Genomic DNA, 18,888 nt, shown 5'->3' with positions numbered 1-18,888 from the left:
CTTGGGTGGGACAGGTGTATTTCTCATGTTTCAAATCAAACAGTACAGGCACAGCCATACTTATCCATAAAAATGTCCCATTCATAATTGACAAAAACATATCTGATCCGGAGGGGAGATTTATTTTGATAACTGGGTCACTATATGGTCAACCAATTACTATCTTAAACATATACGCCCCTAACACAGATACTCCTGACTTCATGTCAAAAATGATAACCCTGTTCAATGAGCATTGTGTTTCCTTTGGCGTGGTGGCCAGAGATTTTAATTGTACCCTTAACCCAACCCTAGACAAATCATCTCAAGTCCCCACCACAAATCCTAGATCTAGATCAAAGATGTTGAACTCTCTTACTAAAGAGATGGGACTGATAGATATCTGGAGAGAGACTAATAGCTCATCTATGGACTATACATACTACTCTAATGTCCATAACACCTACTCCCGTATAGATTACATTTTTCACAAAGAGTTTCGTAAATTCAGCCACATGTACAATCGGCCCCATAGCACTTTCAGATCACGCCTTTGTCCACCTCCGCTTTGACCTCTGCAAAAACATCCCGAGTTCAAAGAGCTGGAAATTCAACACCTCCATGTTATCAAACGAAGCGTTCCATACATTGGTAACTACATGGATAGACAACTACACACAAGACAATAAAGATTCTCCTGTTTCTCCGGCCACAATGTGGGACGCTGCTAAAGCCACACTAAGAGGTCATCTGATTTTATATGCTTCCTCTTAGAAAAAAGCAATGGAAGCACACAGGCTAGATCTTGAGAGGAAGCTGGAATGCTGTGAAAAAATACATAAACAATCCCTAGACAGCACCTCCTGGAGTCATCTTAAAGCAGCCAAAGCCAAACTGAATTTGGACTACACTCGGGAGATAAAGAAAAAAGTTTTCTTTACTAAACAGAAATACCATGAGTATAGCAATAGGCCCAGTAGATTGCTTGCTTACCAATTTAAAAAGGAGCAGTCAGAGCGTACAATCCTGGCTATCCGAACAGCAGAGGACGAGGTCACATATGACCCAAAAAAGATCAATTTAACTTTTCATGATTTTTATTGCAAACTATATACCTCTGAGAGAAAACACACGGAGGCAGAACTCCACTCTTTCCTAGAGGGAATCTCACTACCTAAACTATCAGAGACCGACCAGGAAGATCTCAACTCCCCCTTCACTCCTGAGGAGATCCTGGAGGCAATTACCTCCATGCCACCTAATAAGTCCCCAGGACCAGATGGATTCCCCAGAGAGTTCTCCAAAGCTTTTTGGTCCCAGCTCAGCCCTACCTTCATGCCAATGCTGGAGGATTTTCGCAAAAACAGAGTTCTCCCAGACTCAATGCACACAGCCCGCATTACAGTGTTGCTAAAAAAGGACAAGGACCCCCTATCCTGCTCGTCCTTCCGGCCCATAAGCTTGTTGGATTTTGACTATAAAATAATTACCAAATTGCTCGCCAAAAGACTAAACACTCTTCTACCCAAAATAATAAATGCGGACCAAGCTGGATTTATTAGAGACAGAAACTCTTCTGATAACATTTGCCGTCTTTTTGATACTATTGATCAGGTAAACGCACAGAAGACCCCTGTCCTGCTGGCTTCACTGGATGCTGAGAAGGCGTTTGACAGGATGGAGTGGAGCTTTCTGTTTTCAGTCTTAGAAAAGTTCAATATGGGCCCAAATTTTATTAAATGGATCAAATCACTATACTCTCATCCAAATGCCATGATGACTACTAATGGACTGAACTCTGACAGATTCCCTCTGGAACGGGGCACAAGACAAGGGTGCTCGCTGTCCCCGCTGCTCTACTTGTTGGGGGCGGAGCCTCTGGCAGAGCTGATAAGGAGCAATCCAAGTATTATGGGTGTTTCTGCAGGCGGCCTGCAGCACAAGATTTCGCTTTACGTGGATGATGTCTTGCTCTATGTATCCAACCCTGAGAAATCCCTCCCTCTCATTTTAGACACAATTGCTCAGTATGGCAAGTTTTCACGTTATAAGATCAATTTTAACAAATCCACTGTCTGCCCTCTCAATATTACACTCACCAGCTCTATGAAGACACTATGTCCTTTCCAATGGAAAACACAGGGTTTCAATACCTCGGGATCTTCATAACTTCTTCCACTCCTGGATCGAATCAAGAACGATCTCCCTCCCAATTAGCTTAGTAGGAATAAATAATGTCATCCGTATGAACGTCCTCGCTAGACTGAACTACTTATTTCAGATGCTCCCATGCTATCTCCCAGTTTCCTTTTTTGTATCCCTTATTAAGTGTTTATGTGTACATGCGGTATGTGTGCATTTATTTGTCTGTGTGTCTGATTAAGTTTGTGTGTTTGTAATGTGTGTGTCTCTGATTAAGTGTGTGTGCTTGTGTGTGTGTCTGTGTGTGTTTGTGTGTGCTTTATTAAGTGTGTGTGCACGCAACGCAGCAGCAGCGAGGTGGGCAGCCTCTTTTGAAGGACCCTCATGATGTGATGACAATGTTTTTACTGTCAGAAAAGTGCTGCTCGTGCACTTAGATTTCACCAGTGTGTGTGTGTGTGTGTGTGTGTGTGTGTGTGTGTGTGTGTGTGTGTGTGTGTGTGTGTGTGTGTGTGTGTGTGTGTGTGTGTGTGTGTGTGTGTGTGTGTGTGTGTGTGTGTTGATTGAGGAAAGTACATTTTTGTTTATGTATTCATTACAAATGTATTTTTGGAATTTGTGTGGACATTTTGGGGGCATAGCTTTGTGGTCGCCAGATGTAAATTCTCTCCCCTGTTTCTCAGAAGTATAAAAAACAAACCTGAGAGAGGAGCTGGCTAAAGCATTATTCTAAAGCCCAACAGGTCTGCAATCATGCAATTTGGAGCAGGGAATCAGAGGTGTGTGGGTGCATGTGTAGTGTTTTGAGTGTGGGGGTTATGGTCCTAAGCTCTGACATCCCTGTAGAATAGAACAGCTTTTACTCTGTAATCCTCCCCTTTTCAGCTCTGCCCTGCACCCTCTGTTTGTCCTTTCATCCTTTCAAATGTCAAAGAGATTGTTGGAAAGGTGGAGAGCTGTTGGTGTGTGTGTGTGTGTGTGTGTGTGTGTGTGTGTGTGTGTGTGTGTGTGTGTGTGTGTGTGTGTGTGTGTGTGTGTGTGTGTATCTTCGTTTTAAGAGGGATTTCTTATGTATTTGTATTTATTATGGATCCCCATTCAGCTACTCTTCCTGTGGTCCAGCAAAATGAAGGCAGTTACACCATTTAAAAAAACATTAAAATACATTCACAACATATTTCACAATACATTAAGTGTGTGTCCTCAGGCCCCTACTCTACTACAACATATCTACAACACAAAATCCATGTGTACGTGTGTGTATAGTGTGTATGTTATTGTGTGTGTGTGTGTGTGCATGTGTCTGTGCCTAGTTTTGAGTTGCTTCACAGTCCCCGCTGTTCCATAATGTGTATTTCTATCTCTTTTTTTATCTAATACTGCTTGCATGAGTTACTTGATGAGAGAGATCAACATACATCAGGAGATCGACATACATATTATTCATGTTAGCTCTCTGTGTACATCCAAGGGCCAGCCGTGCCGCCCAGTTCTTGAGCCAATTTTTCTAAGTCCCTTGTTGTGGCACCTGACCACACGACTAAACAGTAGTCCAGGTGCAACAAAACTTGTGCCTGTAGGACCTGCCCTGTTGATAGTGCTGTTAAAAAGGCAAAGCAGCACTTTATTATGCACAAACTTCTCCCAATCTTAGCTACTGTTGTATCGATAAGTTTTGACCATGAAAGTGTACCATCCAGGGTTACTCCAACATGCTCAATTTCCACGTTATTCATTTCAAGATTTAGATGAGGTTTAAGGTTTAGTGAATAATTTGTCCCAAATACAAGGCTTTAAGTTTTTTAAATATTTAGGACTAACGTATTCATTGCCACCCATTCTGAAACTAACTGCAGCTCTGGTCAAACACAATAAAAACATTTTTTTTACTCAGGGTTGGTAACAGGCTTAATGGTTGGCTATTTGAGCCAGTAAAGGGGGCTTTACTATTCTTAGCGAAATGACTTTTGCTTCTCTCCAAGCCTGAGGGCACACACTTTCCAGTAGGCTTTATACTGTATAAGATGTGGCAAATAGGAGTGACAATATTGTCCGCTATTATCCTCACAAATTTTCCATCCAAGTAAGTGTGCGCTTGTGTGTGTGTGTGTATGTGTGTGTGTGTGCGTTTGTGTGTGATCTAACTTTACTATCCCACAGGAATAGTAAAACAAGGAAAAAATGCTATTTTAGGTTTAGGGGTTATTTTTAGGGTTACAATTACGGTTAGGCTAGAAATAGGGTTGGGGTTTGGATTAGGGTTAGGAGTTAGAATTTAGGTTTAGGTTTAGTGTTAGGGTTTGGTTTAGGGTTAGGAGTTAGAATTTAGGTTTAGTGTTAGGGTTTGGATTAGGGTTAGGAGTTAGAATTTAGGTTTAGTGTTAGGGTTTGGATTAGGGTGAGGAGTTAGAATTTAGGTTTAATGTTAGGGTTTGGATTAGGGTTAGGAGTTAGAATTTAGGTTTAGTGTTAGGGTTTGGATTAGGGTTAGGAGTTAGAATTTAGGTTTAGTGTTAGGGTTTGGGGTCAATGTTAGGGTTATGGTTAAGACTTAGGCTTATGGTTAGGGTTATTGGTTCGGAAAATACGATATTGAATGGGAATGCATTGTTCAGTCCCACTTGGATAGTAAAACCAATGTGTGTGTGTGTGTGTATATGTGTGTGTGTGTGTGTATGTGTGTGCTTTCCTTACTTGCATGTGTGTGTTTGTGTGTGCATGTTTGTATCACAGTGACTGTCAGTGACAGACGCTCTCCCTATGCTGTGGCTGCTCTGTGAGCTCCAAGGACACTCACTGAAGTTTGTCTCTGTGGATTCAACTCATCTCTTTCTGCTCCCACTGTAGCCTGTGTGTGTTTATGTGTTGTTGTTTTTTGTGTTTAAAATTAACAAGTATTCCCATGTTTCCCATCTAGTTGTGTATTCATGTATATATACTACCGTTCAAAAGTTTGGGCTCACTTAGAAATGTCCTTGTTTTTGAAAGAAAAACAATTTTTTGTCAATTAAAATAACATTAAAATGATCAGAAATACAGTGTAGACATTGTTAATGTTGCAAATGACTATTGTAGCTGGAAACGGCCGATTTTTTTATGGAATATCTACATAGGCGTACAAAGGCCCATTATCAGCAACCATCACTCCTGTGTTCCAATGGCACGGTGTGTTAGCTAATCCAAGTTTCTCATTTTAAAAAGGCTAATTGATCATTCGAAAACCCTTTTGCGGGGCCTCCCGGGTGGCGCACTGGTCTGATTCTGGGTTCGAGTCCAGGCTCTGTCGCCACATTTTTTGGGTTCGATTACAGGCTCAAAATGGCCAGAAACAAAGTACTTTCTTCTGAAACTCTGTCTATTCTTGTTCTGAGAATATTCCATGTGAGAAATTGTAACATTTTAGAAAATAAGCCCCAAATACATGACAAACATAATGTAGAATGTCATATAAAACATGTCTGAAATAGAATATGCCTCAGAATGAAATGTCACTACCAACAGTTCAAGGTCTAAACCCTTAACCTCCATTTAGATGCAACCACCAGCTTAGGTTGGAGATAACTCTATCAGGTATGTTCGACCGTGGATGTACTTTTTAATTTTGCCAAGTTCAGTACAGTGTTACCTTGAATGCCTTTCCAGTGTCACAAAAGTCACTCATGAATATAATGAATGTATTCTTTCTGATGCAACAAAAGTATTCCCTAATGTCTGAGGAAAACTAGTTTTTCTGGTCTTTGACTTCTGTCTTTGTCTCCGGCACCGCTCTCCTTCTATCTCTCTCCATCCCTCCATCCCTCCATCCATCCCTCCCTCTTTCTCCCCCTTCTATTGTGCCCATCCTGGTAAATGATTAGTAAGCCCAGGAATGAATGTGTGCAAAGCCTCTTCCTTCAGATCGGCTTAGCGAGCAGGAAGCTTAAAACACACCTCAGTCACTGCCCTATACACATGCACGCACACACACACACACACACACACACACACACACACACACACACACACACACACACACACACACACACACACACACACACACACACGGTGCACACGCATACAAGGAGGCATACACAGCATAGTCAAACAGATGCACAAACACATACACACAAATGCACAAAAAAAAGTAATCTCAGACAAGCCAACAGTCCCACAACACATTTGTTCATCCAAACACAAGTTTCACATACTGTACATCTCTACACACACACACACACACACACACACACACACACACACACACACACACACACACACACACACACACACACACACAAAGACTATACACTCTGCCACTGCTCTCTGTCAGCCTAAATCTCAGCTCATCAGATTGAATCCTCTCTGCCAGGTCCAACCAATAAAAGCCCTAGATATTCTATTAGCTGTAAACCCTTTCCTGTGGTGGAGTAGATTAGGACTCTGTAAATACAGAGCAAACACACCCACATCACATCACATTGGCCCGTGCGTGTATGCGTGGGTTTTTGTGTGTATTATGCAGCGGGATGCCTGTGTTAGCATTAGCAGGCTATAGGGATGAGCAGGTAAAGCCGTGAGACGTGCTGTCCATTGTAATGATGGAGAGGACGTGTTCTGGATCAGCCAGGCCTGGGTGTGCAACATGGGGATGCTACCTACCTTTTTGTCTATGCTGTGTTGAGGTTTGTGTGTGCAAAGGGGATTTGAATATAAACATAAGCATAATGTGTAGTGGGTTTAATTTATATTCATGGTGTCTATATGAAAACACATTATGCAGCCTCAGTGTGTAACAGAGTTGTCCAGCCTCCGTGTGTAACAGAGTTGTCCCCTCAGTGTGTAACAGAGTTGTCCAGTCTCACTGTGTAACAGAGTTGTCCCCTCAGTGTGTAACAGAGTTGTCCAGCCTCAGTGTGTAACAGAGTTGTCCAGCCTCCGTGTGTAACAGAGTTGTCCCCTCAGTGTGTAACAGAGTTGTCCCCTCAGTGTGTAACAGAGTTGTCCAGCCTCCGTGTGTAACAGAGTTGTCCCCTCAGTGTGTAACAGAGTTGTCCAGTCTCACTGTGTAACAGAGTTGTCCCCTCAGTGTGTAACAGAGTTGTCCAGTCTCACTGTGTAACAGAGTTGTCCAGTCTCACTGTGTAACGGAGTTGTCCAGCCTCACTGTGTAACAGAGTTGTCCCCTCAGTGTGTAACAGAGTTGTCCAGCCTCAGTGTGTAACAGAGTTGTCCAGTCTCACTGTGTAACAGAGTTGTCCCCTCAGTGTGTAACAGAGTTGTCCAGTCTCACTGTGTAACAGAGTTGTCCAGCCTCACTGTGTAACAGAGTTGTCCCCTCAGTGTGTAACAGAGTTGTCCAGCCTCAGTGTGTAACAGAGTTGTCCAGTCTCACTGTGTAACAGAGTTGTCCAGCCTCAGTGTGTAACAGAGTTGTCCAGCCTCAGTGTGTAACAGAGATGTCCAGCCTCAGTGTGTAACAGAGATGTCCAGCCTCAGTGTGTAACAGAGTTGTCCAGCCTCAGTGTGTAACATCCATGTGTGTTTGCTAGTCTGTGTGCGGAACAGGTTTCTGGATTTTCATGCTAAACTCATCAGGATTCAGCAGGGCCTCTCTCTCACTCCGTCTCTTTCCATCCCCATTACTTTCTCTCCCTCACCCCTGGTAGGTGTACTCAGAGTAGGGAGGTGATAGGCTATCAACATTGTGTGAACTGCATACTGTACTATCATACCTACAGTAGCAGCCAACACACAGACGACCACTGCACATAGTCTAGTCTTGTTCCGATTCCACAGGCTACACATTCATTCACACATAGAAACACTGACTACACTGACTACACCCCTACACCAACAAGTTGCACACTAAGCAAACACCCCAACTCATGTACTCCTGTTGTACCATCCTCTGTCTGTCTGTGAGTTTGTTGGCCTGAGCTTTGTCCTGACAGTGTTTTCAATTGTTCTAATTGGTCAGCTCAATGGTGTGTGTAGAAGGTCAGGGACGGCATGTACTCTCCCTCAGCTAGGACATAACCCTATCATAATTACCCTCATTTCACTTTCTGCAGCCCCTACAAACATGCGTGTGCACACACACGAACACACATGCAGGCATGTATGCACACACACAAACAAACACGCACGGACATACATGCGCACGCACACACACACACACACACAGTGGCCGTGTCCTGATACCCACACTTGCGTTCTAAATAGTAGACATTTTGGGTATGCAAAAATATAACATTATAGTATGTGACATTTCTGAAATTGAGTATGTTAAATGCCAGGATGTCATACTCATTTCGGATTTTCATCTAGTAGAATTCACTGCACACTATTGAGGAGGAGAATCCTCTTTCGAGACCTACGTGTGTTCGACAACAGCTGATGGTCAGATAAGGGGACGTGCTCTACCAAAATGAACGAATTGTGTGATTCAGCACAATTGCGCATTAGATGACATCTTCATAGTATGGATGAGTTGAATATGTTGCATGACATTTGGGCTTACTACATTTCTTCAACTTTTTACTAAACAGTCCGTACTAAATAGTATGTAGTACGATTAGTACACAGCATGCCGTTTAAGTAAGTAGTAGGTAAGCCAGATTTCGGATATGGCCAGTAACCTTAATATTAGTAGAGATATTTAGCAGCACAATTATAAATACATTCAGCAGTGACATGGAATCTTTGACAGAGTAATTCCCGTGCTCCTCTTCCTGGTACTTGTTTGTGATTGCTAGTTTTTACGTGTGTATTACTATAATATATAACAACAACAGTGCTTTTGGTTTGGATCATTGATGAAGTAAAATTTTGATTTGATTTGCGGTCTTGGTTCTTGGTTTGGTCATTGATGAAGTAGTTTTGATTTGATTTGCATTCTTGGTGCTTGGTTTGGATCATTGATGGAGTGGAGTTATGATTTCTGGTCCAATAGCTGACCCTTCTGCAGTATCTTACAACCAAAAGCATACTATTATACTACACTGAACAAAAATACAAATGCAACATGTAAAGTGTTGTTAACATGTTTCATGAGCTGAAATGAAAGATCCCAGAAATGTTTCCTACATACTAAAAAGTTATTTCTCTCATATTTTGTGCACAAATTTGTTTTCATCCCTGTTAGTGAGCATTTCTCCTTTGTCAAGATAACCAACAAGTCAGTTCATAAAATTTCTGCCCTGCTAGAGCTGCCCCGGTAAGTGGAAATGTCTAGGAGCAACTACGGCTCAGCTGAAACGCGTAGCGCATAAAAATCATCTGTCCTCGGTTGCAACATTCACTACCGAGTTCCAAACTGCTTCTGGAAGCAATATCAGCGCAATAACTGTTCGTCGGTAGCTTCATGAAATGGGTTTCCATGGCCGCGCAGCCTCACACAAGCCTAAGATCACCACGCACAATGCCAAGCATCGGCTGGAGTGATGTAAAGCTTGCCACCATTGGACTCTGGAGCAGTGGATACGCATTCTCTGGAGTGATAAATTATGCTTCACCATCTGGCAGGCCGCGAATCTGGGTTTGGCGGATGCCAGGAGAACACTAATGCACCAATGCATAGTGCCAACTGTAAAGTTTAGTGGAGGAGGAATAATGGTCTGGGACTGTTTTTCATGGTTCGAGCCCCTTATATCTAGTGAAGGGATATCTTAACCCTACAGCATACAATGACATTCTAGACGATTCTCTGCTTCCAACTTTGTGGCAACAGTTTGGGGAAGGCCCTTTCCTGTTTCAGCATGACAATTCCCCTGTGCACAAATAAAGGTCCATACAGAAATGGTTTGTCGAGATTGTTGTGGAGGAACTTGACTGGTCTGCACAGAGCCCTGACCTCAACCCCATCGAACACCTTTGGGATGAATTGGAACACCGACTGCGAGCCAGGTGTAACCGCCCAACATAAGTGCCTGACCTCACTATGGCTCTTGTGGCTGAATGGAAGCAAGTCTCTGCTGCAGTGTTCCAACATCTAGTGGAAAGCCTTCCCAGAAGAGTGGAGGCTGTTATAGCTGCCAAGGGGGCACCAACTCCATATTAATGCCCATAATTTTGGAATGAAATGTTCGACGATCAGTTGTCCACATACTATTGGTCAGGTAGTGAATCTGTGAGGAACAGATGCATATCTGTATTCCCAGTCATGTGAAACCCATAGATCGGGCCTAATGTATTTATTTCAAGTGAATGATTTCCTTATATGAACTGTAACTCCGTAAAATCTTTGAAATTGTTGTATGTTGCGTTTATATTTTGTTCAGTGTATAATATCTAAGCATATAAAATGAAACAACGGCAAACACAACAACACTGGTTTGCTTGTTTGTTCCATGCAGACGTTCTGTGAGTGTGTACCCAGCACCTCCCAGCTTAAACACCGCTGGTCAGACTCAGACACAGTCAGAGAGACCCCATCACCCACCAAGGTAAGAACACACAGACTCACACAGACTCACACAGACACACACACATACACACACTTAGAACACACCTTGATATCTCACATACACCAAAACATATACTATCGCCCAACCTGCAATCTTTTACCATACAATTCACACTATGAAATAATGTATTATAATGATCATTTCTAACAGGTTAGCACTTACTTCTTAAAATAATGGTTCATTATATGGTATTTTCTATTTGTGGTGAAATGCATTTATGTTTGGATGTAAATCATCTAGTTTAATATAGCTCATCATGTGACTAAAGCTAAGGTGAGTCTTCAGGTCTCAGGCACAATTACATTGATTCACCAAGTTCTTATTTCAGCCATGGTCACAGATGGAGATTTGAAGTGTCCTCATGAAGAGGAGAGGAGAGCGGATATGAGGGAGATGAAAGGATAGGAGAGAAGAAGAGAGGAGTGGAGAGGATATGAGAGGAGAGGATAGGAGAGGAGAGGATAGGAGAGGAGTAAAGAGGAGAGGAGAGAGGAGAGGAGAAGAGGATAGGAGAGGAGAGGATATGAGAGGAGTAAAGAGGAGAGGGGAGAGGAGAAGAGAGGAGAGGATAGGAGAGGAGAGGATAGGAGAGGAGAAGAGAGGAGAGGATATGAGAGGAGAGGATGACTAAAGCATGTCCCTGTCATTAGCTGTACAGAACAGCTCGGCACGGCTCAAGGGATCTAATGGCATATGTATACTCTCTCTGTCTTTGCCTGTCTCGCTTTCTCTTTCTCCATGTTTCATTCCTCATCCATCCCTCACTCCACCTCCCCCTCTCCCCATCCCTGTCACTCTCTCTTTTTCTATCTGAGGAGAGCAGGATGAATACTGAGGAGCTCATCTACATGGAGGATTAGCGCTCCTTCACAATGCCCTCCTTGCCCCATCAGTGTCTCCATCACCATGGTGATCGCATTCAGGGGATTATCAGATATTAAAAGTCACATCTGAGTGCAGAGCAGAAGAGGTGGTAAACCTTGACTCTAAAGAAATACCTAAATTAACTGTGGATTAAGCTTGTGCTGCTTTGCACATAATGACGGAAATGATTGTAACAGGATCTGAGTACGTGTGGGATGGTACAGAATATGCGTGTGTGGAGGTCTGTGGGCTCTGTATGTAAAAAGATAGAATGTGGGTGCGTGTGTCTGCATGTGCGTGAGTGCATCACAGGAGGCCGCTGAGGGGAGAACTGCTCATAATAATGGCTGGAATGGAGTTAATGAAATGGCATCAAACATATGAAAACCATGTATTCGATACCATCCCACCTATTCCGCTCCAACCGCTACCACGAGCTCGTGCTCCCCAGTTAAGATGCCATCAATCATTGTGTATCTCTAATGGTTTTCTACTTATCTAATGACCGGATGAAGACCGTCATCCAGCCATCAGCCTAGGATGTGTCTTCTGCTGTGGTATAGGAGGACAGTGGTCCTACATCCCAGTGGTGGTCCTACCTCCCAGTGTGTGTCCTCTCTCATCCCATGCGGGGGTAGGGGGGGGGGACATAAAGAGAGAGGATCTGGCTGAAAATACTTGAATCAGTTATAGAACCCATTGCCCTTTATGGTTGTGGGGTCCTGGGTCCGCTCACCAACCAAGAATTCACAAAATTGGACAAACACCAAATTGAAACTCTGCATGCAGAATTCTGCAAAATTATCCCCTGTGTACAACGTAAAACACAAAATAATGCATGCAGAGCAGAATTAGGCCGATACCCGATAATTATCCAAATCCACAAAAGAGACGTTAAATTTTACAACCACCTAAAAGGAAGCGATTCCCAAACCTTCCATAACAAAGCTATCACCTACAGAGAGATAAACCACCCACATCACTACAACACTGTATATAGACATAATATGACATTTGAAATGTCTTTATTCTTTTGGAATTTCTGTGAGTGTAATGTTTACTGTTAATTTGTATTGTTTATTTCACTTTTGTTTATTATCTATTTCACTTGCTTTGGCAATGTTAACATATGCTTCCCATGCCAATAAAGCCCTTGAATTGAATGTAACTGAATTGAGAGAGAGCGAGAGAGAGAGGGGGGCAGAGAGAGAAAGAGCCCCTTTGAATTTAGAGAGAGAGAGAGAGGGAGAGAGAAAGAGAGACTGAATCCAGTCAGTAATTACCGAGTGGCTTCCTACTGAGAGATGGAGAGACTCATTAACAAAAGCACTGTTTAGACAGGGTTTGAATGGTTTAGCTTGGCTCAATGGAATTATACAGACAGAAATTGTATTGTGTGTTTGGGGGTGGGTCTCTCTGAGTGGATGTAGTACTGTATGTAAGAGGTGTAAGGGGGAGAGGGGGGGGTGAAGAGTGGATGTAGTACTGTATGTAAGAGGTGTAAGGGGGAGAGGGGGGGGTGAAGAGTGGATGTAGTACTGTATGTAAGAGGTGTAAGGGGGAGGGGGGGGGGGTGAAGAGTGGATGTAGTACTGTATGTAAGAGGTGTAAGGGGGAGAGGGGTGGGTCTCTCTGAGTGGATGTAGTACTGTATGTAAGAGGTGTAAGGGGGAGAGGGGTGGGTCTCTCTGAGTGGATGTAGTACTGTATGTAAGAGGTGTAAGGGGGAGAGGGGTGGGTCTCTCTGAGTGGATGTAGTACTGTATGTAAGAGGTGTAAGGGGGAGACGGGGGGGTGAAGAGTGGATGTAGTACTGTATGTAAGAGGTGTAAGGGGGAGAGGGGGGGGTGAAGAGTGGATGTAGTACTGTATGTAAGAGGTGTAAGGGGGAGAGGGGTGGGTCTCTCTGAGTGGATGTAGTACTGTATGTAAGAGGTGTAAGGGGGAGAGGGGTGGGTCTCTCTGAGTGGATGTAGTACTGTATGTAAGAGGTGTAAGGGGGAGAGGGGTGGGTCTCTCTGAGTGGATGTGGTACTGTATGTAAGAGGTGTAAGGGGGAGAGGGGTGGGTCTCTCTGAGTGGATGTAGTACTGTATGTAAGAGGTGTAAGGGGGAGAGGGGGGGTGAAGAGTGGATGTAGTACTGTATGTAAGAGGTGTAAGGGGGAGAGGGGGGGGGGTGAAGAGTGTTATATTTGTTCCTTCCCTTGTGTGTCACACATTAAAGAACGTAGATCAGCTTAGATCACCATCTCCTTGCCTATCCATCTCCCCCTTTCCGCTCTGCCTGTATGTGCTGGTCTCCCATCCAGGGTTTTAACCAAGCCCTTGCTTAGCTTTGATATGTGTCAATGGCTACTATCAATGTGCTATTGTGATTATTGAGAGATCCCCCAATAACTAAATAATACAGTACAAAACATTAAGGACCCTCCCACTGCCTACACACAGTACCTCGTCATTTCAAAGTGGAATAGTGTTTTTTGACATTTTTACTAATTAATTAAACGTTCAAGCTAAAATGTATTGTCAATAAGTATTCAACCCCTTTTTTATGGCAAGCCAAAATAAGTTAAGGGGTAAACAAGTCCTTAACAACTCACATAGTAAGGGCTCCTGAGTGGTGTAGTGGTCTAAGGCACTGCATCTCAGTGCTAGAGGCATCACTACAGACACCCTAGTTCGATTCCAGGCTGTATCACAACTGGCCGTGATTGGGTCCCATAGGTGAGCGCACAATTGGCCCAGCGTCGTACAGGTTTGCTGGTGTAGGCCGTTGTTGTAAATAAGTATTGGTTCTTAACTGACTTCCCTGTTTAAAGAAATAATAAATACATGTAAAAATGCGTTGCATGGACTCACTCTGTGAGACTTACCCAGAAAGATTCACAGTCGTAATCGCTGCCAAAGGTACTTATGTAATTGACATATAAAGCACATGCAAACACACACATAAATGCACACTGGTACTCACACACACCACAGACACAAACGCTGCTTGACATGCAGAATGAAATTGGATTGTTCTTTGCCTGCATGTCGACTGAGAGAAAACAGACAACTAATTGTGATGTGTGAAAAGATGCCCCGGAGCTGCATCCTGACTGACTGCATCTGGGCTTAGAAAAAGAAGTGATGCAACCACATAACGCAACACAGCTTGGGCACGTGTGTGTGTGTGTGCGTGTGTACAGTATGTGGCGTTCGTATGTAAACAGAAAAGTCCTGTCATCCTGTAGCAGCTGGAGAATGGCTCTCTCTCTCTCTCTCTCTCTGTCTCTCTCTCCAGGCGCCTCTGTCCCCACCATTTTCCTTCCTTAACCAGCAGCCTCCTCTACTCCCAGACTCTGTTGTTGTCAGGAGTCAAACTATTGTTTGTGTTATGCGCCTCTGGGCTTTGTTCCTCCCCAATGAGTTTGGGTGCATATGTCAGCTCTGTATGTGTACTGAATGTGTGTTCATGAAACTGAGAATTACTGAATAGAAGTGTCTCTACTCCTAACACAGCAGACATACACTGGGAGTGAACACACACACACACACACACACACACACACACACACACACAGAGCCATGACGTCCACATCTGTGCTGCGAGGCTATGAATAAACACAGTGATGAAGAAGTGGCTCTCTGGAAAACAGGGTGTATACCACAGAGAGACACACAGTGATAAAACATCACATACTGTAGCACACCATTAGCTGGCCATTAGCATGGTCCACTGTGCTTCTACTGCCAATTTACATATTCATTATCTCATACACACACTAAGTAGGAAATCAGTCATGCTAACACATATACGCACACACACAGAGCCATACTTACACAAACTCACACACACACACACACACACACACACACACACACACACACACACACACACACACACACACACACACAGCCATGACTCAGGGTCATGTGCACACATGCTCGCTCTCACACACACACACACACACACACACACATACACTCCCGATGATAGCATCATCCAGTGGGAAATAAGTGTAATCATGTGGAGGTGGATATGGGGAAGATAGGAGTTGTTAATCATACAGTGGTAGTGTAGGACATACCTCTCAACTCTCCTCTCTCCCATACACACATGGTAATTAAGATGAAGAGATGAAGATCACTTTATCGGTCAATTGTAAGCAAGGAACAACTGAAATTTCACTTCCGCTTCAAACCCAACCCCCCCGAAAGACACACATACATAAACAGGTTTTTGGAGCGAGTGCTGCCACACTTGGTGCGCAGGGAGCTGTTGCTGTGAGGGTTAAGTGCCTTGCTCAAGGACACAACAACAGGCAATAGCATCTACAATTTTGAGACCAGCAACCCTTTGGTTGCCAGCTCACTTGCTGACAGATTTTTTCAGTTGGACCTGGGATTAAAACTGACAACCCTCTGGTTGCTTTCTCGCATCTCTAACAGCTAGGCTACCTGCCACCCTAAAAGTATGTTTATTGTCACATACACCGTGGCAAGATTGCTCCTAATTGTCAAATATTCTTTAGTGTCTTTTTAATGACACTTCCATTGATGTCTTTCTCTCTCACTTTTTTCTTCCTACTTTCTCTCTCGCTCTGCCTCTCTCACACTTTCTATCTCTCTTTGCTTCTTACTCTTTCTGCCTCCCTCTCTCTCTTTCTCTCCCCTTCTCTCTCCCATTCTCTCTCTTCCCTTCTCTATATCTCTCTGAAGTGGGAGTGAGAATTGAACCTGTTTCCCTGCTGTGTTCATCCCCAGAGGTATTTTAAACTGGGACTCTGGCTCAGATTCTCCTCAATACGCTACATACTGTATCTCTTCTCTTCAAAAACAACATATGTTGCAGAAAACATGTTTTCTATCGGGCTTTTTCCAACTTTCAGACTTTTGATGTTTCTTTTTTTGTGGGTTCAGTTTTGATGCAGAAGTAGTGTATGGTGGTTAATGAGCTATGGGAAAAGATATTGCTCATAACAAACATTAGTTAATAAAGGACGGGTTGTGAAGTGTGATGCCTCAAATATTGAATTCCTGTAAACAGCACTAATCTTCAATTATAGAGCAACAAGAACAAAAAATATCTGTCTGTAGGTTTAACATTCCACTTTTATTTTGTCCCTCCATCCCACCTTCCCTCCCTCCCTGTAGAGGATGAGCTGCAGCTACCTCCTGTGCACCATCCTCCTCTTCGTCGCCGTCCTTCTGGCCGTCACGGCAACCGGCACCATCCTCTTCATGAACCACTACCAGGCCCCGCCCATGTCTGACGGCCCACCCCACATCTCAACCAATCCAGACGAGGCCAACGCCCTGGTAACCGTGGAGAGGGGCGACGGCTCACGCATCAACATCTTCATCGACCCCAACTGTCCGGACTACAACGGGAACTTCCTACGCCTGGAAGGGGTGCAGACGTCGCTGCTCCACTCGCTGACCGACCACGACACCGACCTGAAGTCGGTCAAAGGTCAAGACCGGGCGCTGCTGGTCAACCTAGCTGAGGAGGTGGCCAAACTGTCGGCCCACGCTGGTCAGCTGAAGATGGACTACGAGTCTCTGAGACGAGGCCAGGGGAGTCTGGGGCAGGACCTGAACACACTGCAGACAGAGCAGGGACGCCTCATACAAGTAAGCTAGTATTTCATTTTTTGTATGTTTTATTTCATCTTTATATAACCAGGAAGGGCTCATTGAGATTTGAAATCTCTTTTTCAAGAGCATCCTGGCCAAGATAGGCAGCACAAAGTCATTACACAATTACAGACAGACAACATGAAAAACTATAGGTAATCTAGTAAAACCATAGAATTCACAAGAGTATATCAAAATCATAAAACAGCTAATTAAAACATTGACAGGTCAGGGAATCAGCCTCAAAATCCTTCATCAATGATTTAAAAACACCAATCGGGACAAGTTCTTCCAGTTTAAAAGTATTTTGTAAGGTGTTCCAAGCCAAGGGCGCAGAGTGAATAAAATCACTTTTACCAAATTCAGTTCGGACGTTTGGAGCAGTTAGCAGGATAAAGTCCTGCGAACAAAGAGAGTACCCACCACACTTCTGAACAATAAATATTCCCAAATAAAATGGTAGAACACCCAAAAAGTCTTTGTAAATAAAAGTATACCAGTGACTGAGTCTACGATTTACTGGAGAAGGCCAGCCAACCCTTGTATATAAAGTGCAGGGGTGCGTAAGGGTTTTGCAGTTTAAAATAAATCTCAATGCTCCATGGTAAAGGGTGTCAATTGATCTCAAACACTGAGCGGAAGCATTCATATATAAAATATCCCCATAGTCTAGTGAAGGGCACACTATTACAGACAGACAATTTAACAGACATGGTGCCCATCAAATTAGGTGCACTGAGTTCTATCAGACAGATAGTTATCAAACCATGCAACTGCATGCTCCGAAATACCTATGCTCGACAATCTCTGCCTCAATATAGCATGATCAACTGTATCAAAAGCCTTAGAGAGATCAATAAAAAGTGAGACACAGTGCTGTTTTTTGTCAAGAGCTTCAGTGATATCATTTAAAACCTTCATGGCTGCTGTAATTCTGCTATGCTTCTTCCTGAAGCCCGATTGGTACATTGATAAAATAGAGTTAGTATTATAAAACTCTTTTAGCTGTTCTCTAACAAGGGTTTCAAGTATTTTCGCCAGGGTTCACAGCTTTGAGATTGGACTATACTTGTTTAAAAGAGTTAGATCTCCCAGTTTAAAAAAATGTTTGGACAAATGCTGATTTCCAGATCTTTGGAATTTCATTACATTCCAGGGTTAGATTGAACAGTATCAGCTATGAAATCAGCTGCCAGTTTTAAAAAGCAGGGATCAAGAAGATCAGGACTTGCAGGCTTTCTCTGATCTAAGGATTTCATGGCTTTATGTACCTCCTGCACTGAGAATGGCAAAAAGCTAAACGTTTGACCAGCTCTCACTGGTTCATCCACACAGGGTTGTACAGAGCCAGAGGATACTGAATCAAACAGCCTACTAGATGATACAAAGTGCTCATTGAAACAATTCAGCCATATACAGCAAGAGTCCTTCAATACACATGACGGTAATGCATTAACATTACTGTTACCAGACATAGACATAATAGCTTTCCAAAACATTCTAGGGTCATTCAGATTATCAGTGGTAACAGACATACAATTTTCAAACTTGGCCTTCCTGAGAAAAAAATAACACTTGTTTCATAGCTGGTTTTTCAAAACCCCCTCTGATTTTAAATCTAGATCTGGTTTTGGTATTTTTCATTTAAATGTACGCAGCCTGTTAAAAGTTTTTGGGGTTAGGATTTGGGCTAAATCAACTGATGATCAGCTGATGTAGGAGAGGAGTAAGGATCGGACCAAGATGCGGCGTGGTAAGTGTTCATGACGAATTTTCATAAGAAAAGCCACTATGAAATACAAAACAATAAACGATAACATGAAATGAACCAAACCGAA

The 18,888-nt window shown here is 43.3% G+C and overlaps 1 protein-coding gene across 2 annotated transcripts in view; it reads left to right on the top strand.

The window, feature by feature from the left end:
* LOC109868772 (fibrinogen C domain-containing protein 1) overlaps positions 1-18,888 on the top strand; it is a 212,892-nt gene that overhangs the window by 30,914 nt on the left and 163,090 nt on the right. Inside the window, exons 2-3 of one of the 2 annotated variants that reach the window (XM_020458504.2) lie at positions 10,452-10,541; positions 16,568-17,047. In XM_020458504.2, coding sequence (XP_020314093.1) covers positions 10,452-10,541; positions 16,568-17,047 — 570 coding nt within the window. The remainder of the gene's footprint in view (positions 1-10,451; positions 10,542-16,567; positions 17,048-18,888) is intronic. The other variant, XM_031803076.1, reaches the window with a different exon arrangement.

Source organism: Oncorhynchus kisutch, linkage group LG23 (assembly GCF_002021735.2).
Source record: "Oncorhynchus kisutch isolate 150728-3 linkage group LG23, Okis_V2, whole genome shotgun sequence".
Taxonomy (NCBI): Eukaryota; Metazoa; Chordata; class Actinopteri; order Salmoniformes; family Salmonidae; genus Oncorhynchus; species Oncorhynchus kisutch.
The sequence above is the reverse complement of the archived record's forward strand: the minus strand, read 5'-3'. Positions and strand labels throughout refer to the sequence as shown.